A 20,057-nucleotide genomic window follows, 5' to 3' on the forward strand; every position below is an offset into this window, starting at 1 on the left:
CACCCCACCCCGTCCCTCACTGTAGTTCATCCCCTTCGTTGCTGGTGGCTCCTGTTTCCTCTTCCTTCAAACCCCAAGTTCCCTTCCTGACTTTGAAGGACTTTGTAGGACCACTGAGGCCCTGCCCTAAATGGTGTCGACTCGCCTGACCCTCACATCTCTAGGGGTGGTCACACCTCCAGGAGGTGCTGTCCTGGTCCCCACTTTGCAGATGGGGGAGCTGAGGGCGGGGGGGGCTGCAGCCCCTTTGCTGCGTGGGAGAATCCCTGTTCTGGAAGGACTCTAAAGTAACTTTCTGGGTGTGACTGGGCCCACCATCGTCAAGGAGCCGGCTGCCCCGTGTTGTGGGTTCAAATCAAGGGTTTCCAATGTACTGGCTGATGTTCTGCGACAACTCACACAACCTCTCTGAGGTTTACTGCTCTGGAAAATGGCATAGTAATACCACCTGCATCCTGTCCTGGGTTGTCGAGAGTGTTATGTTATGTGAAGTTATGCGTGAAGGTCGTGCAAGTTGGAGGCTCTGCAAGAGCCCTGCTCCAAAGAGGTGAAAAATATCAGCCCTTGTTGCTGTCATCAGTGTGGTCCCAGCCCTCCTGGTCCTGTGCTCGTCATGGCAGCTGGCCCTAACCAGGGTATGCCTGAGGGGCAAGGAAGAGGGTCTGGGTGGGACACTGCATCACTTAGCTGATGGGCCCTTACTTACAGAGACCATTACCAACCTTTGAATAACATCACTCTCCATAAACGGATTAAGGTAATGCCAGATTGCTGGTGTCCCCAGCCACCTGTCAGAAGAAATACAAATCTTCTCCAGTAGAAGATATCACATCAGGCCTCAAATTAGATCCATCTTCTTTTATACACAATGTCTAGAGCTCAAGTGAAAGCGACTGGGCACTTAGGAGGGACAAGACACTGAAAATAAAAATCAAGAGAAATAGTAAATAATAAAAGACCCACAGGGGCTCTAGGTAGTGGAGTTATCAGACATAGATTTTATAATAACTTGTGTACTGTGTTTAAACATGTTAAATATAAGAATTTGACAGAGAATTGGAAGTTATAAAAAATTAATTGGGCAATTTAGAACTGAAAAATAGAACAAGTTGAAATTAAGAACTCAGTGGATAGACATATCTGTAGATTAGACATCACTGAAGAGAGAATTAGGGAAGCAAAAAGTAGTGGAAGAAATATTCAGGCTACAGCATGAAAAGATATACAGAAAGAAAACAGAAGAAAGAGTAAGAGATATGGAGAAGCAGTGAGAAGTTCTAACATGCATATGTTTGCAATATGAGGGGGAGAGATAAAGTGGAGCAGAAGTAATATTTGAAAATATAGTAGCAGGAAATGTTCCAAAACTGATCACAGACATGCAGGCATAGATTCAAGAAGCTCTATGGACTCTAAGCAAGATAAATATAAAGAAAATTGCACTGAAGCACTGTCTTAGTCTGTTGAGGCTGCAATAAGAAAATGCCATAGACTAGGGGCTTATAAACCATAGAAACTTACTGCTCACAGTTCTGGAGGCTGAAAGTCTGAGATCAGAATGAAAGCACGGTTGAGTTCAGTGGGGGCTCTCTTCCAGATTGCAGACTTCAGACTTCTCCTGTATCCTCACATGGCAGAAAGCAGAGAGAGCAAGCTCTCTGCTGACTCAAGATTAGCCAGAACGTTGCCCAAAGCCAGCAAGAGCTGCATCCAGAACTGGGAAGAACCATGAAAGAAGATGGAGAGAGAATGTCAGTAAAGGCCAGTCTCATTTGTAAATAGACAGAAAAAAAACTGTAAGCAAAGTATTAACAAACTTGAATGCATCCATGTTTACACAGGAAAATCATGACCAAATGGACTTGTTCCAAGAATGCAAAGTTGGTTTAATACTTGAAGGTTAATCCATGTAATTCAATGCAGAGTAAAGGGTAAAAATCACATGATCATTTGCATAACAGTTGTTAAAATTTAACCTGCATTCAGGACAAAGATATTCAGCAAATTAGGAGAAGAAGGGACAGTTCTTAACTTCATAAAGGGCATCTCAGAAAACCTACAGCAAAAGTCCAGTCTGCTGTTGGAATATTTACTGCCTTTCCTTGAGGTCAGAAGTAGGACAAGGATGTGTTTACATCACACGCCAGAGCTTCAAGCTGATGAGGTGAAGCAAGAAAAAGAAATCAGAATCAATAGAACTAACATTATTTGTGGCTTATGTGATTGTGAACACAGAAAATCTAGAAGAACTGGCAGATAACTTACTGCAATTAATGAGTGAGGTTAGCCAGAGTGCTGGATGTAAAAGCAGTGTGCTCCTGTGGACCAGGAATAGACAGCTAAAAGATGAAATCTGGACCAGATACCAATGACAATAGAATTAAAAAGGATCACGTAACTAGGAACAAACCAACAAAAACTTTACCAGACCCTTACGTGTTATTGAAAACAGTTAACAAAGACCTTTAAAAGTGGAGGGATCTGCCTGCTCATGATTTAGAAGGCTCATGCCGAGGTGATGCCAACTCTACCCAAAGGTTTCTATGGATTCAGCACAACCCCAACAAAACTCGTAGTGCATTCTTTTTTTGCTTGTTTATAGAAGAGTGAAGAGCAGACTTTATGTTTCTTAATGGAGCTGGAGAGGGCCAAGAACGACAAAAAGTTGGGAGGACTTGGTCGTTCAGACACCAAGACATTACTCAACGGCGGCAGTTTCTCGACCTCAGCACTAGTGGCGTTTGGGCCAGGTCATCCTCCGTGGTGGGGCGCCCTGTGCACCAAAGGGTGTTGAACATTGTCCCTGGGCCCCACCCCCCCAGGCGCCAGCAGCACCCCCACCAACCCCCCAGGAACCAAAGCTCTCTCCAGTCATTGCCAAACGTTCTCTGGGGGCAAAAATGCCCCCATTTGAGAACCACTAAATAGAGAAATTAAAATGCTGTGGTTTGGGAGCAAAGAGGGTCAAACAAACTAATGGAACAGAATAGCAAGCCCAGGAAAAATATTTAATGTTTTTTAAAAATCATCTGCATGGAAGTATAACTTTCATAGAAGATTCACCCACTTCACACATAGGATTTGACCAACCTTGTCAAATGCGCATGGTGCAGACACTTGATGTTTTATTAGAGTGCCTCTGACCTCTACAGTCAGGTCAGCAAACTGCAGCCTGCTGGCCACGTCTGACCTGCCGCCTGCCTTTTGGTGGCCTGCAAGCTGAGAATGGGTTCTCTGTTTTTATTTATTTATTTATTTATTTTATTTTATTTTGTTTTTTACGGTATGCTTTCTGGTGAAGAAGATTGGCCCTGAGCTGTCGTCTGTTGCCAATCTTCCTCTTTTGCTTTTTCTTTCTCCCCAAAGCCCCAGTGCATAGTTGTAGGTCATTCTAGTTCTTCTGTGTGGGATGCTGCCACAGCATAGCTTGACGAGCGGGGTGGAGATCCATACCCAGGATCCAAACCAGTGAACCCCGGGCCACCCAAGCAGAGCGCTCAAACTTAACCCCTCAGCCACAGGGCTGGGTCCAGGTTTCTCCATTTTTAAACGGTTGTCTAAGTACCTATGTTAATGTTCTCGGTTTCCCTTCTTGCCTGCAATGCCTAAAATATTTAACTGTCTGACCCTTTAACAAAAAGTTTGCCAAACTCTACTTAGAATAACGGAGGAAGGGTGATCTTTTCAATAAGAGATGCTTGGCCACTGGGTCTTCCCTAAGGGAAACTGAACTGACCCCTAGCCCACACCCCTCCCCAATCAGTTCCGGATGGATTGCAAGTCTAAGCGTGCAAGACAAACCAGACGATGGAAGAGAATGTGGGGCGATGTTTCGGAAGCTTTCTTGTACATGACACCTGGAGCACGGGGTACACAGGAAATTTGTATCAGGTTGTCCACCTTTACGTAGCCATTCGAGGCTCTCAGTGTATTCTGGATGTGCGTCCTTTGTCAGTCGAGTGTTCAAAGATCCTCTCCCATGCTCTGGCTTATCTTTCCACTTTCTTGAATACGCATTATCTACCAAAGAGGAGTCTTGTGGTCCACCAACGTGAAGGTGTGTCAACTTAGCAGGGCAATGCCGATGAAAGCCAAAAACCTACCAGAATGGCTAAACTCACAAAGACTGATAGTACCAAATATTGAGGAGGATGTGGAGCAATTGGTGAAATTCAGATGGGGACACAGTGAGCAGGAGTTCTGTTGGCAGAAGGTTCTAGAAACACAAACGGCCTCCTTCGAAACAGCAGTTTGCAGTGTTCAAAGTCCAGTAAGCTCTTACCAAAAGAAGCCTTGAAGCAAATCGCTTGAGGACCATCGGTTGGGGACCCCCTAATTTCCCGGTTCTATAAATTTCATTTCTCTTATGTCGAAGTTTCTTCAAGGGCAGTCTCCCCTGTCCGTCATTTCAGCGACTCTCTGTGGAGCTGGGCAAAACTGACAGCTTTACAGTGAGGTGAACCGTGAAAACTTGGCAACCTTTCTCCTTCTTTTCCTTCCCTCTCTGCGCAACTATTAAAGGCGGTCTTTTTGTGGGCATTGCAAGCAGTGCTGGGGTCTGGAAGAACGTTTTTTTTGTGCAGTCTTGCAGGAAAGCTGATAGCAATTCAATTAGAAAATGCAAATGAGGTCACATATTTCCCACAGGAGTGCTGAGCTGCCCCTGAGGAAGCAAAGCCGGCTCCGGCCTAACAGTAAATACTGAAGATAAAGTTCTCGCCCGGCTGTCATCTGACTTGAAAGTGGCAGTGGGACCTGTGGGGATAGTTTGTAAGAAGAAACTGTTGTTTATGAAACTAATATTGGGTCTTATGGCGCGTCAGCATCTATGAGAGAGGCTCTCAGCCCACAGCCCCCCGTAGTCAGACGGGGCCCGGAGGCTGACACGTGTTCATTCCTTGGGGTTTCTGCCTCCCCAGCGTATGGGCTGAACTGCGTCCCCCTGAAATCCGTGTGCTGAGATCCGAACCTACAGTCCCTCGGAATGGGACAGTGTTTGTCACTAGGGTTTCGCAGATATGATTAGTTAAGGTGGGGGCTGTCAGTGGGCCTTAGACCAGTGTGACTGGTGGCCTCATAAAAAGGGGAAATTTGGACACACACACACGCACAGGGGAGCTCTGTGTGAAGATGAAGACAGACATCGGGGTGATGCCACTACAAGCCAAGGAATGCCAGAGATCGCCGGCAAACCACCAGCATCCAGGAGAGAGGCCTGGGCAGAGCCTCCTTCATGGCCCTTGGAAGGAACCAACGCTTCCAACACCTCGATCTCGCACTTCTGACCTCTAGACCTGGGACAATGAATGTGTGCCATTCATTGCAGTGCAGCCCTCCAGTCTGTGGTGGCCCCAGGACACTCACTCCCAGGGGTGTGGCAGTGCCTTCCAGCAGAGATGGAGATTCAGGCCCTGTGGAATGCAGACACACCCTGTGCAGCCCCCAAAGGCGGCTGTGGGTCTGGAGCCGGGGATCCCGCCCAGCACTCCAGATGCCCTCAAGTCCTCTTCGTGCAGCCGCTCGGATCTCCAGGACCAGCAAGGAGAAAGAAGTCTTGCCAAGACCTCCATTCTTTAAGCCCCAAGGTCCATCAACCTCTCGTCCCCATGTCAGTCACCCCTCCATCCTCATGGTCTTCCCCTCATCCCCAAGTCCGTCACCCCTCCACCCCCAAGAGTGGCTGAGAGCCCATTATTGGTGTCATCATGGACTCCCGGGTTGGTTATAAGACGATGGGGTGGAGACTCCGTCTGAGAACCAATTCCTGCCTCCACCTGAGACAGGAGGCCCCCTGAGGGGATGCTGGCCGTGGGAGGAGAGTGCCCAAAGGGCTGGGCCCTGACACCGTGGGTTCAGGAGTTTTAACTAAAGGGGGCTACATGGGGTGTCACCCCCTTTCCACGCGAGGTGTCACCTTCGGAAAGCAACCAGAAGGTCATAGGTGGTGCCCGCACAGCAGAGTGCGTCTTCAGAAGGCAGCAACGGGCTTTTCCATCCTTTCCCAGAGATGACCTCAGAGCGACTGGGGACAGCAGCTCCCCCAAAACGGCTAGCCGTGTGGGTGGTGAGCTCGCAGACCCCGTCCAACGCCCCCAATGTCCTCGGGACGATGGTGGGCTGCTCCAATGAGCGTTGATCCCATCCATGCTCCGGCGAGTCCGGACGCCACTGGCACCCACTCGGGGCCTGCCTCAGGCGCAGACGGACTCCGCCGGGCGGGAGAAACGTGTTAACATACAGTTAAGTGCCTTCCTCCACGTCAAATATCGCAAGTTGCCAGGCAGAAGGCCGTCCCTTTCCAGAGCCTGAGGCCACAATGCTGCGGGTCAGCCCCGCCCAGTGATGCGCAATCAATGTTAGATCTCAACAGGCAAGCCAAGTCCCCAAATTAACTGCAGCTTTTAACTCTGTGTGGGTGTGAGGGCACGAGGGGTTCTAATTGGTTTTGCATCTTTGCTTGCTTCGTCTTTCCACCTGACTTTTCCTCTCCCTCCAGCCGGCTGCCTGCTGCTCTGGAGTGGGCAGGATTACAGAGTGGACATAGTCGAACTGAGATGATGCCTCAGGCTGCAAAAGGCCTTGAAGGGGCGTCTGGGTCGCCCCTTCATTTTCTAGAGGAGCAGGGACCTGGGCATCTGCAGCTTGCCCAGACCCCACGCCGGGCTGAAAAGCCCCAGGGAGCACAGCATATGTCATCGGTCACTTTCCCCAGCCTGTCCCAGAGAAGGACGGGAGGACCTCGGTGTGGGCACTGCCCGAGGCACTGTCTCAAAGCCTCGGGTGGCTGGCTGCAGATCCCCGTGGCGGTGTGGAGAGCAGAAGGGAAGGAGAAGGAGGGGCCTCTGCAGGCAGGGAAGCTTCTGCGATGCTCCCTGGGGTGGGGCGGGGTGGAGAGGACCGGCTGCACACATTCTGTTTTGTCTCACTCCTGTTCACCAAGGAGCGTGACCACGAGTTTGGAAGTGAGTGGCGGGGTGCCCTCTAGGACTCTGGGATCCCGCGAGTCAGAAAGACCCCAGGTGACTCCCTTGGTCCACGGAGTGAACGATGACTGAGACTTCACGGGTCCCCGCCGGACATGGCCCTGCGGCAGGCTTTGTTCTAGACGTGGGAGCAGCCCTGGGAGCATTCCGTGAGGGCGGCATCAGACGGGAGCACTGAGCTACAGCCAGTCCTCAGCACTGTCTGGAAGAGCTGCGCACGGGGTGGATTACGGGGGGTACCGAGCAGGGCGCAGGGCGGGGTAGAGGGCAGAGGCTGCTGCTCTGTCCAGCGGTCAGGAAGGTGACACCTGAGCTGAGACTGAAACGGGGTACAGGCTGGTCCCGAGGCCAGGCAGCCCGTGGCTAGGTGTTCCCTTTCGCTTTCCAGGCGTGCTGGGCCCAGGGAGGGTTGGAGCAGGGGAGAGAGAGGACAAGCGTCGGCCAGCACAGCGCCTGGTTTCTGCTCCATCTGGGGGGTGGCAGGGGCAGGGCGTGGGCACTCATCAGGGCTGGGTTTTGCTGAGTGGGATCCAGGCCCTGAGTGGCCGGGCCTCTGCTCTCCCTCCGGCCTCATGGGGACCACGACCCCCTCACTCGCTGAGCTCCACTCCCTGATCCAGGAGGTCCCGTGCCCAGTACCCACCGCCTCCTCTGGCCTCCTGGATCCTTCACAATACCTCCCCACTCTCAGCTTCTTGTTTCCCTGAAAAATAAAAGGGCAGAGGGCGCGAAGCCATCCCCCACCCCTCCATTCTACCCGCTTTGCCCTCATGTTCATAGCTGGGTGATGGTCCTGCCTCTTCTGCAGTATCCGGCCCAGCTTCTGCGAGGGGACACCCTCCAGCATTACCACCTGCCCCAATACCCACACCTCCAGAGCAAACCAAATGTGCAATATTAGTTCCAAAGGAGAAGCAGAAAAGAGAAACCCTCGCAGCCATCACCCCACATCCCTGCTCCCCTTTACAGGGTGTGGCTGAACCCACAGACCCTCTGCGCTCAGAACTCCTACGCGGCCCCTCTCCTGCGTCTCTCCCAGCCCCCGCCCATGCCTCGAAGGCCCCTGGCTGCCTCCCTCCCACCCCAGGGCCTTGGCACGGGTTCCTTCTGTCCCTGTAGCCCCCACTGTGCCTTCAGATCCTGCTTGGTTGGCATGTCCTCCTTGGGGCAGCCTTCCTGAGCTCCCCGAGCCTCCGGTGCCTGGTCACTCCATCCCAGGCTTCGTCCCAGCTGTGGTTTATGTTCTCCTCCTGCTGGACCTGCACTCTGTGCACACACCCAGCCCCCGGCCCCTGGTCGCTCTCAGAGACAGTGGGAGACGTTCAGGCACTGCCCTCGAAGGTGGGGACTCTGATTGACAGCTAAGCTCCTGGGCAACTCTGTACAGGCGCCTTTCTCAGTGGGCCTTGATTTCCCCACCAGTGAGCCGAGCGTCACTCACAAGGCCACTGAGGCCTCCTCCAGCCTGGGCTTCTCCATCCTTGGGTAACATCCCGTCACAGCCCATCTGAGTTTGGGTGTGGGGTGCGGGAGGGGTCAGCACTGGGGGACACGTCTCTGCATGCAGCTTCCTCATGGACCAAGTGAGCCGAGACCACCCGCCGCCTCCCCTCACACTGTGTGCGTGCTCGTGAGCTGTGGGGACGGCACAGATGTGTGTGCAATGCTGGGTGCATCCCTCACCTGCCCTCCACTGTTTCAGGTTTGAGCATCAAGTTAGTTCCACTCAGGTCCAGTAGCTCTTGATAGGGGCTGGTGTGCATGCGTGTATGTGTGTGTGAGTGTGTGTGCCTGCATGTGTGTCCTGTGTGCATGTACGAGTGTGTGTGAGCAAGCGTGCATGCATGTGTGTGCATGCAGCTGTGTGGTTCTATCCACGGTTCTGGTTCCCATTTGATATTTGGTTAAAAATAAAATCCTTCTGATTTCTGAAGAAGATGTGAAAACAGTGATGCAGGGGTCTTGGCACATTCAGCCACAAAAAGAACGCCCACTAAGGACAGGTGTGCCCGTGGACCCAACCCCCGCTGGCAGGGCGCTGGCGTGGCCCTGAGCCCGTGCGTGGGCCTCGTGTCAGCAGGTGGCAGTAGGTCCTGGAGCTGAACCTCCCGGCGCCTTTCAGAAGGAGAGGCAGCTGAAGTCTGGTTGAGTGAAGGTGCTCAGCAAGAGCCCTACCCACGTCCTCGCCCAGGCCTTCCAGAATCATTCACATTGAAAACTGACCAACGTGAGCAATTCCATTCAGTTCTGCCACTAACGACACTGGAAAAAAGTAACACATTTTGGCTTAACTTGCTAATTTAATTTGTTTTTACTGTGATTGTGGTTTTTTTTCTGTAAACTGAAGAGTAATTTCATTTAAGATGTTTCTAACTAAACATGATTTTCTGGATTCTCTAGAGCAAGTTCTCAACCAGGGTATGCGGGGGAGAAGCCTGGAGACATTTTGGGATGTCACTGCGGGAGGAGGCGGGGGTGCTGCTGGCATGGAGTGGGCGGGGCCGGGGTGCTGCTCACCATCCTGCAGTGCAGGGGCAGTGCTGAAGTGGGGACAGTGGGTCTGGAGCCAGGTGTGGAAGCCCTCAGGCACTGGGTCCTTGGCGTGCTGGGGAGGAGAGGATGGCCGGGCAACCTGCCCTGGCACGTGATATGAAACATGCACACACACATGCACAAACACACACGCATGTGCGGGAGGCTTGTCCAAACAGGTTGGCCCCTCCTTTCCCAGCTTCTGTGCTTGGATGGCGACCCTTATCGTGGCCCATAAAGCCATGATGTCTGCACACACGTGCCGCCCTGTCGGTTACAGCTCCAGCCTGTCTGCTCCCAGGCCTGTGCAGTTAGGAACATTGTCTTGTGTCTTCATTTTGCGGGGAGACAAGGCTAAAGGGGGCCAAGGGATGACCTTCGAGATATTCGTCAAGAGAAATGTGGTTTTGATACTACTTAGGAATAACAGGAAACCTTTTGGCAAGATGATAGAGATTGTTAGAATTTTCCTAAAATCCACATCTCGACTGTTCCTCCAGGGTGGCTCACACCTGCAGGGTCCGTGCCCACCTGCTTGGTGCATGTGGGAGGTGGGTGCTAGGACCTCAGCATGAGGGTGCCCTCCAACCCTCTGTGTCAACATCCAGCCTTCCAGCCTAGGAGCAGAGAGGGGCCGAGGGTCGACTGAGTGGGGGGCACAGCCTGAGTTCAGACCCCGCCCACCAGCTCTAGCTGCCTGAGCCTGGGCCAGTCGCTGGACCTCTCGGTGCCTCCACCTCCCGAAGCGTCCTCGAGGACGGTGCCAGCCCACCCTCCCTGGGTCGTCGCAGACAAGAGTGAGCGAGCCAGGAGGGGCTTCGGTCACGGCCCCACACAGCAGGCAGTGTGTGTCGAGGCCTTGGCCCGAAGACTTTCCTTCCAAATAGAGCCGTGAACAGATAATGGTGCTATTTCACTCAGGAAACCTTTCTTCGTATGATTTCTACGGGAATTTTCAAAACGACCTCCGCTTCTTGGAAGACGTCGGGAGGAGGCAACGCCTTTGTGCTTTGGGGTCGAAGATAGCGCGTTCCGCTCCCCAGTAGTGTCATGGATGCAAGAAAAATCCACTAAGTGCCTTTTCAGAGCGAAACGCATGCAAATGTTTATTTAGAATGGCTCGCATGTTCTATTTGTTACAGGACGGAGATATCTTTCTGTTTTATTTTGTGTTTGTTAAATGCCATTTTATTCTGTCCATCCGTAGCTACCATGGAAACCAGCCAGAAGGCTGCAGACAGTACCCTAGTTAAATATTTTAAATATACATGCTTGCAGGCAAGCAAAATGTACCATCTCTAAATGTATATTGAAAGGAGAGTAGGAGGTAGAGGAGTGAACTATCTGTATGGATGTTAGCGTCTCATTGTTTTAAAGAAATCCAATTATCTTCAGTGGAAATCAGCACGAGGTTTGACATTTGGGAGAATGGGGGAACCACGGTGTCTCCTTTATTGAAGCGTGTTTAACCCAAAGCTACGAGAAAGCAGTGAAAACAGGAAGATTGGTGAGTCAGAGACACAGAGGAAAGTCATAAATAACACTGATATTTGGGGAATAAACCTTATCGACCCTTGTTCCCACATGAGTAGTGTTAGCTCACAATGCCGAAGTGGCGTGTCGTTTCCCAAATGTTTCATTTCGACTTCAGATCCCTGTGAGGTCAGTAAACTGGGAACGCCAGGCCCTAAGTCACGTCTGTGTGGCTGGGGTTGGCCACTGGTTTACCCGAAGGTTAGAGTCATCCAAGAACAGTCAGACGGGACCGCATCAGTGGGCCTGTGGTCACCCTGTGCGTGAGGAGTCGCAGGTGCCTCGAGGCCCAGCAGCTGGATCCCATCCAAGGAAGCCTGGTCCCAGGGAAGCGGTGCCAGCTGGATACTCTGGCGACTGCTAAGTGCAATGCGAGGTGAGGGCTGATTTATTTGTGATAATGAAAAAAGAGGAGCTTGGGGCCTCATCGGGCTCCAGGATTCATATCAGGGGTCAGAGCTCCCGGAACCTTCCCTCTGAGAGCTGCATTGTCCCTGCATTTGCAGACCGAGCACTTTCCCTCTCGCGTGAAGCTCGGATGCAGGTGACATTCCTGTGATGCCCCACCCGCAGCCGTGCACGCTGGCCAGTCTGGAAGACCAGGAGAGCAGGGAAGTCAGGGAAGTTAAAAACCCAGTTGCCTGCTGCCCGCCTCGTTCCTCTACACGCACAGAGCAAGTCACCCTTAGTATCTGCTTATGCAAATGGCAGCAGAGGCTCCCACTCTGAGCGGCCGTCTCTCAGCATTAAGGTCCGCGGGGCTGCACCGCCAATCAGAGAAATTAGATTGCACCGGGCCTTCCCAGGGAGGCACTGTCCTGGGTAACGAAAGCCGATGATTACATGTTGGGGGAGGGTCAGGGCATGCTTGGCGAAGCTGACCTGGAGCCCCTGATTAAGGAGAGGCCTCGCAGACATCAGCGGTCACAGCGCCCGGCTGGCGCATCCCACGGGGAACTCACTTGAAAATTTTTCCATGAATTGCTGGATCGAGTCAGGGGGACTTGTGCCTATGCTGTTTCTCAAAAGTGGAGGGAATTTAAGGTGCTAAGGAAGGGTCCAGCGGCTTAGCCCGGGACCTGACTGGGTGGGAGGGCCTGTTGGGGATGTCAGGCTGCATCTGTGACCCCATCTTCCAAGACGGGGCTGCTCAGTGCCCCTGAGAAACACACTGGGGATCTGATGTCTGGGTATGTTGAAGCATTTCCGTATTTATGCCACTTCTTGAGGGGGAACAACTTCCGCTAAGCTGCCTTCCCCGGAGAACAGCAGACGCTCCCCCCCACCCCCCACACTGCACATTGCAGAAGCCGCAGGGCACCCCACGTCTAATGGCCTCTGCTCAGGAACCCAGTCCCCACTCGGTCCCATCCAGGACCCTGGGTTTGCACTGGGCAGCTCCCCCCTCCAGCCGGTCTATTCCAGAGGCCTCTTCGCTTGGCCTTGGCCACGCGCTGCCGTTTCTCTAGTGTCCCGTGCATCGAGGAGGCATTTCACCCACATCTACAGCACTGTGGAGCTCACACCTGGTTCCCAGTGCCCGGGGACGTGTGCACCATGCAGACCCTGGACCCCCGTCCCCCCCGCAGGGCCTGATTTGTTGGGTCAGGAAGGCGTGCAGTGGGACTTGTCATCTGTGTTCTTATCACAAGGATATTGGAAAACTATTTATTGCATATTCACCTGCAAACCATTTCCCGCCCACCTCAAACCAATTTGGCAGGGAGGCACCCGGGGAGGCGCCCCGGAGTCTGTCTCTGGAAGGCAGATGTGGGCTACTTACGCTCCCTCTTAGCTTCGCCCTCTGAGTGTTTGAGTCAGTCCATTTACCTAACAACCCGCACGCATGCTCGGCTCTTTGCAGTTCTGTGCTCCTAACAGGTGAATAGTTGGATAATAGAGAATTATGATAAATTATAACTTTTTGCATGTAGATTGGGGGAGGTACATGTGATTAGAGTCTTCCCCTGACACTTTTTTTTCCTTTTTCCAAAAAAAAAAAAAAAGACAATAATTTAAAACCTGCCCCAGGTCAGTTTTGCATTATTCATCTTTCACTTGTGGATGGTGAAGGGAGGGAAATGACCCAGCTTCTTCCTGACGCTGCGGCGTCCCTGAAGAGCTCACCTGGAAGTCACACTCAATTACACTCATAATCAGACACGAGAACAAGCCCCCGTTACAAGGACAGCGGGACCGGTGGGTGCAGAGCCGCAGGAGCTCAGCTAATAAAGTGACGTGCAGAGTGAGAAGCCGCCTCGGGAGAGGGGTACACAGGTCACTGTTGGGGTGCAGGTTTGGACTTGGGGGCAGGGAAAGGGTGGGAAATGATGTGGATTTTTTTTTTGGCAACATGCAGCTAGCCCAGGAAAACAGAAGACTTGTTGTTCTCGTGCCTCCCTTTTGTCCTGAGTTTCTTCACCTCCTACCTCTTTCTCTAAATCACAGTTGATATGATCTTAAGTGTGAGGGCCTCCTCACTTTATCCCTGGAAAGAGCCGATGCCTGCATTTGAGATTAGTCCAGGAAACCTGCCAAGAGACAAATGCGGGGATCAGAGACAAGTTGATCTGGAAGGATCTTAAAACCACCCGTCCTGGGCTCCCTGGACCCACCGCGTGCCATAGACTGAGTGGGATACACATTCTGCAAAGAGGCCGGCCCACCCACAATCAGAAGATTTCACTTTGTCTTTACAAAGTTGGTGTCCATCGAGGCAGTGGCTCCATCGTGCATCTGTGTCACTCAGCAGTGAGGTCACTTGACCTCCAGGAAGGTGTCCCAGCCCACTGCCCACACCCCAGCTGTCTGGGTGGCTCCAAAGCGCAGAGCTCATCCAGCCCCTGGAGCAGGGAAACTGAGGCCCAGAGGCAGGAAACAACTCATCCGAGGTCCTATGCTCAGCACTGGGACCCCGGCCTGGGGAAACTCCTGAGGCGGCACTGAGCCAAGCGAAGGGGGCTGGGGGCACATAGGGTGTCCAGAGGGGAGGGAAGGGGTGAGGGGGCAGACACAGGCGGGGGAGGTAGGCAGGCGCTGCATCCACATAGGTGGGAGACCAGGAGCCCGCAGTGGGAGCAGGCTGGTGGAACCTCCACCGGCCCCAGTCAGAGCTTGATCCAGGGGCAGAGAGCCCTCCCCTCCAGCAGCCAGGGATAGTCCCCTGCTCAGGGGTGACATGCCCTCCCTGGGGAGGCCACCCTGGCCAAGTGGAATGCCAAGCACTGACTGCCAGGCTGGACTCTCACGCCTGTCCGCAGCCAGAGAGGGCTCTGGGATGAGACCTCCCGCCCCCAGAGGAAACCAAGGGAAGGGGATGGATGCGGGGACCCCACCTCAAGCATCCAGAAAGGAGACCATGAGTCCCCCCGGGCCAGATCAGGTTGCCTACCTTTCTCACTCCTGCCCTCACCTGGGCAGCCCGACGCCTGCCTCCCCCAGCTGAGCCTTTCCCACACTACCGGGCAATTTAGACAAATTCTTTCTCTTCCCTGTGCCTCAGTTTCCTTACTGGGACACTCCTAAGCCTGCCTGCCCCCAAGCCCAGCCCCCTGGAAACTCAGGGCTCATTCCAGGCCAGGCCGCCCCCCAGGTCTCCTGGCTGAAGCCCCCACTACCCTCTGCCATCTGTGTCCCTGCAGGACCCCCTCCAGCGTGACCACCCCCAGCTCTGTCCATCTCCCCCGGTCACGTGTTTGTTGGTGCTCAGGAAAGGTGTGTGGGACTCCATGTTTAGTACTATCCGCCGAGTTTGCTCTGTGCCGAGTGGGTGGCCAGTGGTGCCCTCCCACCACGCCTGGACAGTGGCACTGCTCACAATGTGGGCCAAGAGAACACCTCAGCCCCCAGGACGGCGGCGGGGCGGGGTGTCACCAGAGCAGGTGTTCCCTGTGATGTGCTCAGGCCCCAAGGATCGAGAAGGCCTCTCCCTCCTGGGGAGGCGCTGTGAGCTGAGTCTGACACACAAGGATGCCATCTGGGCACAGCAATGGGCTGTGAGCTCAGCCAGGTGGGGTCGGGGTGCTGGAGGAGCTGGTGCAAGGCAAGGAACGGGGTGCGAACCTGGGCAGACTCCCCGGGTGCCAGGACAGGACACAGCCCCAGTGCAGCCTGCCTCTGTGAGGAGAGCAGGGCCAGTCCTCTGGCCCCACAACACAAGTTGGGGGTGGACATGGAAGCAGAGCCCACATCTGTCCATGCTGAGGTGGGGGGCTCTGTGGAACATTTTCGTGATCGGATCCTGAGAGCTGTCCACCACTCCAGCAAGTTAACTTCTCTACCACATCTTCTTAGCTGTCCAGCGAGAGGACAGCTGGACCGAGTGATTTCCTCCACACTCTTTGTTCTGCAAACCTGCAGGTATGAGTTTGGTTGGATCCAAAGGCCAGCTCAGCAACCAAGGCCCTCCCCGGCCCCCGCCAGTTATACCACCTCTAAGTTGGAGTAAACTGCTTGTAACGACCCAGTGAGGGGGTCGGGTCATGCTGCCAGGCTGTCAGTTTTGAAAAAATTGTGATATGTTATACACACGCACACATATATACACGTATACACATGCATGTGTGTATAGTACATAAACACACATACTCGGACACATGCACACACGCACACCTGCATACCTACATATACATACCTGTATGCGTATACATGTGCATCCATATGTGCTAGTACACATACATGTGTGCTGTGCCTCCATATGCCTGTTTGTGCACGTGCATGTACATACTTTTTAGTAACAGTTGCATAGAGGTCACTTTCACATCATTACCTGCCACTCAGCCATCGCTGGCTCAGGAATGCCTCGGAAAGACCAGCAGATGTCGTCTGTTAGGAGACATCTTTGAGAGTGACCGGAAGCATTATGTATCATTAGGACAATGAGGCGTCAGTGTTTACACACGAGTTCCGAATGGGCCCGGGATTGTTGCGTGTTTGGAAGAACACACCCTGTTGCAGGAATCCGTCCTCATCACGGACGTTTCCCCTGAGAGAAGGGGATGCGTCTTCCAGGCTGCAGCCTGCATAGGTCTTGCATTGATTTTCACCAGATTTTGTTATTACATTTGTCTCACAGCTTTAAAATAGTAGCAAATATGTGTCATTTATTTAAGCAACACTAGGGAAATTAACGCCACGCAAGCTCATCGGAGGCAAATGAAGATAAAGCAGGTTTTAAACAGCTCTATGAAAACCCTTTACAGGCCCGAATCTAGAATGCAGAGGGCTCCGGGGAGCTTCTGCCTCTGCACCCCCAGTGAGGCAGACCTGTGTTCTCTGCACCATCACGCGGGGAGAGGTGCAGGCAGCCATGGCTGGCGGCACCCCCTCCCAGAGGCTGTGGCTGGGGCTCCCTGTCACCTCGTGCAAGGGTCGTTTGGGCGAGTCTGGCTGGCTGCCCTCATGCAGACCCGCTCCAGAACAAAGGCTGCCCCATCCCTTCCCTGAGGCTCGTACCTAGGGACAGATGGCCTAATGCCCTGTGGGTCGAGGAGCCCGGTTGTATGTGTGTGGAGCACATCAGCCACCTGGAGTCCCCAGACAGACTGCAGGCCCCACCCCAGAGGGAGTAAATCCAGGGACAAGTAAGACTTTGCGTTTCTGACACGCTCCCTGGAAGCTGCAACTGCTGGGCATGCAGAGATGTCTCTCCCAGGCTGTTCTGGGTGCGGGCAGTTCCCCACCTCTGCCACGGGAGTACTGATTTCTGCTAGCCCTGCGCAGCCTACGGTGAGAACCGGTAAAGGGGATGCGACCTCACAGGCAAAGAGACCCCAAAAGTAAGGGGCAGCCCTCAGCCAGGTGCCCTGGCCTTGAGGTCCGACTCCCAGCATTGCAATGCTGCCTCTACCTAATGAGCTGTGTGACCTCCCCACATCACTTGGCCTCTCTGAGGTACCCGGTTGCCTCCCTGGTAAAGTGGGGATGATGGCGCTCCTTACTGAACGGGCGGCAGGGAGCGTTGGTGGGGGCTGCATGGAAGGCTCAATGCCTACAAGGCGTGGGCTGGTCGTGTGGGCGTGGGGAGCAGCTGTCTGTGCCCGGCCTGCAGGGAGAGTGTGCGGCCAGGACTGTCCTAAATGCGGTTCTGGGAAACTCATCAAGGAGCCTAGCGATGACCCCACCCTATGTCATGAGAGAGACCGAGAACTAATCACAAGCAGTGTCGATGAGTTGACTTGAACGAAGTTGGTATAATGTCTGATTTCCACAGAATCAAGGCAGCCGGGATAGACACAGCTTGCGTGGCTTCTCTCTGATGAAAGGTGGGGTAACCTCCTTAATTGCTGAAAACTCTTAAATGCAGGAGCTCAACACAATGAGACAGCTGGGACCCTGATGGGGGAGACTCCCAGAGGGGGTCTCGCATTGGTGTGTGGTTTGTCCAGATGGATTTTTCCGTTGATGCAGCTTTAAGTTTAGGCATTAGGGGCAGAAAAAGATTTTTTTTTTTGGCATCAATTAGGCAGTTTCGTCTACATGTGTTTAACTTATTTCTATGCATCTTTTTTGCAAAAGGGAGTGGGGAAGCTCTCTGTCCGCAGAGGGCAGTGCTAAGATCCCCGGGGTCCCTGCCACGCCTGGAGCCCAGCTGAAGAGTGGGGACCCTGCTGTGACTGGAGAGGGGTGGCCTGTGGTCAGACACCTCTAGCCAGCCCTGTCCCCTGCCTCGGGCTGTCCTGCTCCAAGGTCTGTCTTTGCCGTGTGAACTCTCATATGCTGCTGGCACTGAGACCCGGGGTAAAATGAACATCAGCCCTGAAAATGGTGTTGACATGTCAGATGGGGCACCCTGAAAATAAAAACAGAGGTGATGCTTGCATAGATGCCACGTGTGCACATGAGTTCTGTTCGCTCTTTGAATTATGGAAAGTCATGTACGTTATACCATTCAGAAACACAGGGAGGTAAAAGGAATAAAGTAAAGTGTAATAGCACAGAACTCACTGGTGACCAGAGAAAACCGGAGTTCACATTTCGATGTATCTCCTTCCCATCTGTTCTCTGTCCCTTAAAAATAAATGAGGACTCACGCAGCATCCATGCTTCGGTGCCATTTCTCCACTTGCTATTACTTATGGACATTTCTTCATGGCAGAGTCTTCAAAGAGTGACTTTGAATGACTACCTACTATCCCAGGCTATGAACGCGGCATAATGCATTTAACTATTGTTTACTGCTGTCAAACATGCAGAGGCTTTTTCTGGCATTTTTACCATTTTATACCTATTTAACATTATTAGAAGCACATCCGCCATGAGCATCTTTACAGAGGTTTTTGTCCACATCCAGTTCCATTGGGACAGATTCCCAGCTGTTGAGGTCAAAGCGAGGACCATTTCTGAGGCTCTTGATAGTCAGCAAAGTGCTGGCAGAAGGCTGAGGTGGGCACCCCGTCCCAGCCAGCGCAGCCGACGTGCAGTCCCGCTGGCCACCACCAGGCTTGGGCTCCGAGTCTTGCCTGTTAGGTCCCACAGCGGCCCTCCGAACTTGGTGTTTTTGCAACCATCCAACTTTAGAAGGGAAGGAGCTAGAGTTTAGAGAGGTTGAGGGACTTGCCCCGTCTTTCGTGAACTTTGGATGCCTGTAGATATAGACTCCAGGTCCAACACCACGCCCCACACCCCCAACCACCACCTTCTGCTGAGTCACTCACAGCATGCTGCTCCGTGCTGAGGATTCATTCTGTTTGGCCTTGTCAGTTTGATGGGTGAAGAGGACATATTGCTGTAATTTGCATTGTTTGATTACTGGAAGATGTGGACATTTTTCATAAGTTTATTGACCTTTATATTTATTTTGCTAATTATCTATTCATGTCTTTTTCCTGTTATAAAAAAGATTCAATCTTTTTCTTATTGATTTGTAAGAACTCTTTACATAGTGAAACTGTTAACCCTTTATGTGGTACGTTGTAAATCAAGTGTCCAAATTCATCACTTGGTTTTAGGACATGTTTTCATAAACAAGAGTTTTAAATTAAAATGTGTTCATATTTTCTGTTGTTATTGTTTCCATTGTTCTCAGCTTAAAAAGCCCTGATCCACCCTACTGGTTAAATAGTTAACTGTATTTTCTTCTTTTTTTTTTTTTTAAATTTTTTTTTTTATTTTTTTGAGGAAGATTATCCCTGAGCTAACATTTGTGCCCATTTTCCTCTACTTTGTATGTGGGATGCCTCCACAGCATGGCTTGATAAGCAGTGCCATGTCCATGCCCGGGATCCACCGAAGTAGAGCGTGCAAACTTAACCGCTGTGCCACCAGACCAGCCCTTCTTTTTTTCTAGTTTCTTCAGCCCCATTTAATTCTGCGATCCATTTCTTTGTGTAGATGAGGGTCTTACCTGATTTTTTTCCCCTAATGCTTAGCCACATCACCCAATCTTTCTCTATCGATCTAGGATAGTACAGATTCTCTGAACAGAGACGTTTCCTCGGTGCAAAACTTAACCAGACTTCTGTGGCTCTTCTCTCCCCGCTCCGAATAATGCTGCAGAAAGGAAAGAAGAGTACTGTTCTGGACCCTTCTCAGCCGCCGAACGACACCCTGTTGCCATGGCCCCAGCGACAGAACTCCAACGGGTTGAGGAGACAGAAACGGGACTGGGTCATCCCACCCATCAACGTGCCAGAAAATTCCCGTGGGCCTTTCCCCCAGCAGCTCGTGAGGGTAAGTGAGGCACCTGCGGCTGGTGGGCGGCCTGGGCGTGGGCCCCAGCCTCTGCTCTGGGGTCTCGTCGATCAGGCTTGAGGGGCTTGTGGCTCTGCACTTGGTGCCTGAGAAGGTCATGAGTTCACCTTCTCAGAAATGAGAGAAATATTACTCAGAACAGAGAAAGATCAGAGCGCCATCCACTGGAGCTGGGTCTTCTCTCTCTTGGTTACCGTCCAGTGACTGCTCTAGTGCCTGAAAGGAGGTGGGGTGGGGACTTGGGTCGTGGCCTTTGACCTCTGACCCCTTCATTTGGTCTGACTGTTCACACTTCTTTCCATTGTGCCTGAGTCGGAG

The 20,057-nt window shown here is 52.5% G+C and overlaps 1 protein-coding gene across 1 annotated transcript in view; it reads left to right on the top strand.

Annotated features, from left to right (window-relative positions):
* The window catches only part of CDH4 (cadherin 4), a 597,773-nt gene that overhangs the window by 423,067 nt on the left and 154,649 nt on the right, over positions 1-20,057 (top strand). Inside the window, exon 4 of the mRNA XM_070587692.1 lies at positions 19,545-19,718. Within this exon, the coding sequence (XP_070443793.1) occupies positions 19,545-19,718 (174 nt within the window). The remainder of the gene's footprint in view (positions 1-19,544; positions 19,719-20,057) is intronic.

This window comes from Equus przewalskii, chromosome 21 (assembly GCF_037783145.1).
Source record: "Equus przewalskii isolate Varuska chromosome 21, EquPr2, whole genome shotgun sequence".
NCBI classification, from domain to species: Eukaryota; Metazoa; Chordata; class Mammalia; order Perissodactyla; family Equidae; genus Equus; species Equus przewalskii.